The 6248-nt window shown below is 35.9% G+C and overlaps 1 protein-coding gene across 5 annotated transcripts; it reads left to right on the plus strand.

The window, feature by feature from the left end:
• Window positions 1-207: 207 nt before the first annotated feature.
• On the plus strand, window positions 208-5957 carry LOC105783100 (MLO-like protein 1). 5 transcript variants are annotated; one of them, XM_012608312.2, is made up of 15 exons: window positions 208-394; window positions 726-744; window positions 823-1160; window positions 1606-1850; window positions 2088-2204; window positions 2321-2381; window positions 2596-2690; window positions 3409-3483; window positions 3576-3664; window positions 3789-3838; window positions 4329-4369; window positions 4928-5137; window positions 5225-5292; window positions 5392-5452; window positions 5539-5957. In XM_012608312.2, the coding sequence occupies exons 3-15, from the start codon at window positions 977-979 to the stop codon at window positions 5755-5757; spliced, it is 1515 nt and encodes a 504-aa protein (XP_012463766.1). In that variant the 5' UTR covers window positions 208-394; window positions 726-744; window positions 823-976; the 3' UTR covers window positions 5758-5957. The 5 variants fall into 5 exon arrangements, with proteins under 5 accessions (XP_012463766.1, XP_012463762.1, XP_012463767.1 ...); XM_012608308.2 differs by having other exon boundaries at window positions 726-1160; XM_012608313.2 differs by lacking the exon at window positions 726-744.
• The last annotated feature ends 291 nt before the right edge of the window (window positions 5958-6248 follow it).

Below are 6248 nucleotides of genomic sequence, written 5' to 3' on the forward strand. Positions count from 1 at the left end.
AAAATATTTTTTATCATTTAAATTAAATTCGAGTTAAATTTGATAAATCGAGATGGAAAAATTATTATTCAAACTCGGTTGATATTGAATAAACTTACCGAGCCGGGCGAACTACCCGACTCTAGTCGGAACGGATTTACCGGGCTGGGCGACTTGCACAGGTGTATTACAAGGTCTATTATTATAAAGAACTGGACTTTTGGATATCTTTTGCACAGTAACTGAGGACCGTATGTCTGTTTGAGCTTTTCATGGTGTCTCATTCGAACAAAATCGTAGTCTCTTTAATCGTGACTTTTGTGGCCTGAGCTTTTTTCTCTACAGATATCATCGTCGTCATCATCATCATCTTATGGTTTGCATGTAGTGGAAGTCAAGTTCATGTCTACATCAGGTGAAGAACCCTACTCTTCACTCTTCACATTCTCTGTCTCAATGGTCTTCAATTTTCTACTTTTCCCCTCCCCTTTTCCCCTTTTGGTTGGTACTTTCAGTCTTGTAATTTCCAGCTTTTTTTGATGTATCTTTTTTAGTTTCCATTAACTTCTTTTTCCAAGTCTTTTTTTTTCCTTTCTGTGCGCTATCATGGAGTTTTACTTCAGTGCTTGTTTTAGTTCATCTCTATCTGAACTGATCTCCATGATAGGACACTTTCTAAACTTTTGATACTTTTGATTATGATGTATATGCAACTTTTAGTTTCTCTTTTGTTTGCGGATTTTCAGCTATTCATCTGTGCTAAAGGTAATCATGAGACTATGAACATGAACTAGATATATGGTTTCAAGGGCTGAGTGAGACATTTGTTCGAACACTTTGCAGAAGACCAAAAATTTTGCAGATAATTTTAGTCAAGAAGATTGGATTTAGCCTTTGGGGGGTATTTTTTTCCTAAGAACCGAGAACTAGACGGAAAACAGTTACAGTTTGAGAAGAAAAGGGAAGAAAGGCAAAAAGGAAGAAACTTTGGAGAGAAATGATTGGTGAAGCGGAAGAAGGGGTAACATTAGAGCATACGCCAACATGGATTGTTGCAGCAATTTGTACTGTGATTGTTGCCATTTCTTTGGCTATGGAACGTTTGCTTCATGTTATTGGGAATGTTTTGAAGAGAAAACAACAGAAACCACTCTTTGAGGCTCTTTTGAAAGTTAAAGAGGGTAACCCATCTCCCTTTTCTCTCTAATTTTTCATTTTTTGATGTTAAATTTAATTGGAAGTGTTAAAGGGAACGCTTTTAAAAAAAAGTCTGTTTTTTCATAAAAGACAATCGTTTCTCTTTGTCTTTTATGTGTTCCTAAAGGGGGAAAGTTAAAAGTGGTAAATTGCATTTTTTTGGTTTATAGAAGAAGCTCTTTTCTGTATCTCTCTGTTGGAGAAGGAATTAAGACAGAAAAAAGATGATGTTTTGAACATGTTAAGTAAAAAACAGTTAAATATTACGGTTTTTTTTTTTTTTTTTGGATTATAGATTGAAGGATGCGAAATTTTCATATCTTTTTGAAGTTCATGTAGAAAGAATGGTTTTCTTTTATATGTTTCTATTGGGATATTCTTTTGCTATTTTACAAATTGTAACATTTAGATGTCGGTTTCTTTTGGCAGAGTTGATGCTCTTGGGGTTTATATCACTATTGCTGACAGTATTTCAGAATGCAATTTCTAAAATCTGTGTATCAAGTGACGTATTAACTGGCATGCTTCCTTGTAAAAGGGAAGACAATAAAGAAACCGGGGAGGGCTCCAATCATACGACATCACATTTTCAGAAGTATTTTGCTTTAACCCTGTCTGGTGGAACGAGGCACCTACTGGCTGAGACCCCTTCCACGGGATACTGTGCTAAGAAGGTAGCATATTTATCCATCACCAAATCGATGGATGTTACTGTCATTTATGCTATAAGGAAAAGCAAAGAATTGGTTTATCTTTTTCATTTTAAGAAAGGAACCGGTGATGAGAGTAACGAATAGGGTCCTATGCATCTTATTTAATGACACTTCTGCAGGTTTTGGCTCAAATTTTCAATTAAAAATGACAAACTATTTGATTAATGTACTTATAGTTTCTGTACTTTTGTGCTTCAGGGTAAGGTACCTTTGTTGTCTGTTGAAGCGCTGCATCAACTGCATATTTTTATCTTTGTCCTGGCCATTGTTCATGTAACATTCTGTGTTCTCACAGTTTCTTTTGGTGGGCTAAAGGTATGCTGTCTAATATGGTCATTTGCTTCTTCAACTTTATTCTGGTTGTGGTATAGTTATTTGTTTATTCTTAGGTTCTCCTAAAAAGATTTTTTTTTTCTTTTCCTTTTAAGTAGATACGTGAATGGAAGAGGTGGGAAGATTCAATTGCAAAGCAGAATTATGATTCAGAGCAAGGTAAGGACTAAGGACTATGCAGTATATGTCTTTGCTGCAATAAGGTTTTTTGTAGTTAAAAAATTGGCTTACTAGGAACTGATATGGCTGATTGACCCATCCCCTTCCCTTACTCCAGTGCACTCTCCTTGGGCCAAAATAGGGCCTCCCACAAGGAGTATGCTTTTCTTTACCTTTTCTTGGTGCTTCTAACTTGTGGACTGTGTTAGTGCAGTGCTGAAGAAAAAAGTCACTCATGTGCAGCAGCATGCTTTTATCCAAGAGCATTTTCAGGGTCTTGGTAAAAATTCAATTCTGCTAGGATGGGTGGTAAGCTTCTATTTCATTTAAGATACTGTCTTTTTGCCATTCGCATCTACAACAATTGAATTATTCTTCTCTTTTTGCCAACCTGTTTCCCTTGCCTGTCATATGTCGGAATTGGCATGAAACACATGCATAATAGTAGTCCTCTGTGTTTATGGCAATGTTTTGTTTTTGTGGATGGAGTTATAATTTGTCTTGTTGGTCTTTGGAGTTACGATGGATAGTCTTTTAAATACTAATCAAGGATAGGGCAGCTTTTTTGTTTGCCATTGTTGGTAACGTGGCATGCTTTATTAGTTAAATGTGTCCTTGCATATGCTTGCACTCATTTGAGCCTCTTGTTATGTTGATCCTATCATCTGCCTTCAATGGTGAATGGAGGGATTGTTTTTCCATAAGATATGTCTAACTTGGAATTGGAAAAAGTGGAAGAAATTACTGCAGTATAATAAAAAGTGATTATGTGCCTCGTAAGATGGGGAACAAGACCTATTCCCATAGTTAAAATGGGTGCTTACAATCGATATCTTCCCCCCTGCCCTTATTACTTACCTTGACAGAATAAAGGACTTTAGTTCTTACAGGTATCTTGATCACTATAAGACATTCGATAAGAAACAATCCTAATTGAACCTCGAACATTCCTTTTATTTGCAGAAGTTTTTATGCTTTTGCTAATCATGACTCTAACCTTCTTAATTGTCCCTTTATTTTCTTACAGCATTCTTTTTTTAAGCAATTCTATGCATCAGTGACCAAATCAGATTATGTGACACTAAGGCTAGGTTTCATCATGGTAAGTTTTCTGTGGAAGGGTTGAAGAACTTTGTTATGGTTGTAATGTCATTCCAATAGCCAATGACCAAGTGCTTATTATTTGTATTGCAGACACATTGCAGGGGGAATCCCAAGTTTAATTTTCACAGATACATGATCCGTGCCTTGGAAGATGATTTTAAGCAAGTTGTTGGAATAAGGCAAGTGATATATGAGATTGTTTGTGAATATTTATGTCTCATATTTCTTGCACATGTTCCGACATCAAATCATGCTTACTTTGCTGATTCATTTTGATTTGTTGTTTTATTTGTTTGTTTGCAGTTGGTATCTCTGGGTTTTTGTGGTCATCTTCTTGTTGCTGAATGTTAATGGTATGTAAGACCATTGACCATTGTTAGCATTATCATTTTTTGATGTTCAATTGCTTTCACAATTTTGTCAAAGTTTTTCTTCAGGTGTTGATTGTTTTTAGTAGATCAAAATGGGATGATTGTTTTTCACCAGCTCATAGCAATCGTAACTATTTAATATAGGACTCCATTAAAACTATGTTTTATGGTGTTATAAATAGAGCTTCATTGGAGTTGAGGCTTAGCCCAATTGGTTCACGTCGCAACCCTTAGAAGGTGGCATTCAGTAGTTATAGGGTTCTAATCTCAGCATCTACAACCCTTCCCCTACCCCAAGCTACAGCCTTGTTTGTACCGGATGAAAAATCTATTACTGTAGTCACATAATATGAACATTTTTTATATTTTTACTTTTTGCTTCTATGGCATGTAATTTATGCTTTTATCGAGATTACTTCCTAGCGTTAATGTACCGTGTAAATGATGACATTTTCTCAATTTTCTTCTGCAGGCTGGCATACTTATTTCTGGATTGCTTTCATTCCTTTCATTGTGAGTATCTTTATTGCAGTTTCTTACAGACACATACATATGCACAAAAATAAACACACATCCATGTACTCAATTAGAACTAATCCTTGTGAACCAATTCCAAATTGAAGAGATAATTGCATGGACTAATCCACTCCATATTTATTGAATCTTTGATAAACTGATTAATTATGTTACCTGGACTCGGGTGAGTAATTGATACTGGCATATGCCTGACAAGTATATACTTCAAAATTTTTTTTAATAATATTTTACTTAATTATGTTAACTGGACTTGGGGGTGAGTAAGGATATACTGGCATATATCCCTATAACATGTTCGAATATGTTTCGGACACTAATTCCGGAATTGGTACTTTAGGGAAAATGAAGAGTCCTAGTGACATAGCTGATCAGTGGAATGATAGTCTTATCCTATAAATAAAGATCAATACTGGTAACAGTGCCACTAATTGATCTATCGGATAGAAAACCGTTGAAACTCGGGATATATTCATCAACATTAAAAAGTTCCTTTGGTTGCATTCTGTTTTTTTACTTAATTCATTTGTTTTCCAGCTTCTACTTTCTGTGGGCACCAAGCTCGAGCATGTGATTACTCAATTGGCTCATGAGGTTGCTGAGAAACATGTAGCCATTGAGGGGGAATTAGTGGTTCAACCATCAGATGATCACTTTTGGTTCAACAGGCCTCGTATTGTCCTCTTCTTGATCCATTTTATCCTCTTCCAAAATGCTTTTGAGATTGCTTTTTTCTTCTGGATTTGGGTAAGCCTATATTTTAGTTCACTATTTTTCCATACGGACCTCATAGTGAATGGGATGACATAAAAACACTTTCTTCATCATCTGCAGGTTCAATTTGGCTTCGACTCCTGCATCATGGGTCAAGTTCGTTATATCGTTCCTAGGCTCGTTATAGGGTAATAATCAATGGCCATTTGGTTTATGTTATTTTGACTTTAAAATCTTTTCATTCTCTACTAAATTACCGACTTGTTTTCTTCTGTTGGTTACTTCAGGGTTTTCATTCAGGTACTTTGTAGTTATAGCACCTTGCCACTTTATGCTATTGTCACACAGGTTGGTTGAGGTTCTTAGAACTATAAACTTCAGTTCCATATCCCGGACTCCGATTTACACGTCTTTTTTTTCCTACTGAATTGAAGATGGGAAGCTCGTTTAAGAAGTCGATATTCGATGAGCATGTGCAAGTAGGTCTTGTTGGTTGGGCACAGAAGGTAAAGAAAAAGAAAGGCGTAAAAGCTGCTACTGGGTCTGCAGCTCAAGAAAACTCTGAGCCAAACCCTTCGGTTGCAATTCAGATGGGGAGAGTGTTGCGCAATGCATCTGCTCCTGAGGAGATTCATCCTTCACAAGGTTCATAATGAGCGGTGCTGAGAGGCAGTGGAGCCATGCTTATAGAAATTATTTATTAGGTAATAGCATTTGTTATGTTTATATCGGATGTATCTAGATTCGAGCACCAGTGGTTTGCTTTGCGTTGCTTGGTTTTTTAGTATATTGTGGGTATCGGATTCAGATTTAGAATGAAATGGTCATCAGTACAGAGTCAAGTTTGAAAACAGTTGATGTAGTGCTTACTGCAATGTTTATCTAAATAACACGCACCCCTTTCCAAAAAAAGAAAAAAAGAAAAAAGAAAATCTCAGGCACTAGATTGGTAATTTCAATTGATAAAGGTAAGAATTCCTATGACTGCATAAATGTTTACACAAACATAATCATATTATATAACTACTGGATTATTACTTAAATAAGATACACGAGAAGTCTCAAAATAAATTAGACTTGAATTCCAACGCCATGCTTCAACACAAACTTTCCAAGTATACACGATATATAAGGAACCAATATG

The sequence above is a fragment of the Gossypium raimondii genome, chromosome 13 (assembly GCF_025698545.1).
Source record: "Gossypium raimondii isolate GPD5lz chromosome 13, ASM2569854v1, whole genome shotgun sequence".
Lineage (NCBI taxonomy): Eukaryota > Viridiplantae > Streptophyta > Magnoliopsida > Malvales > Malvaceae > Gossypium > Gossypium raimondii.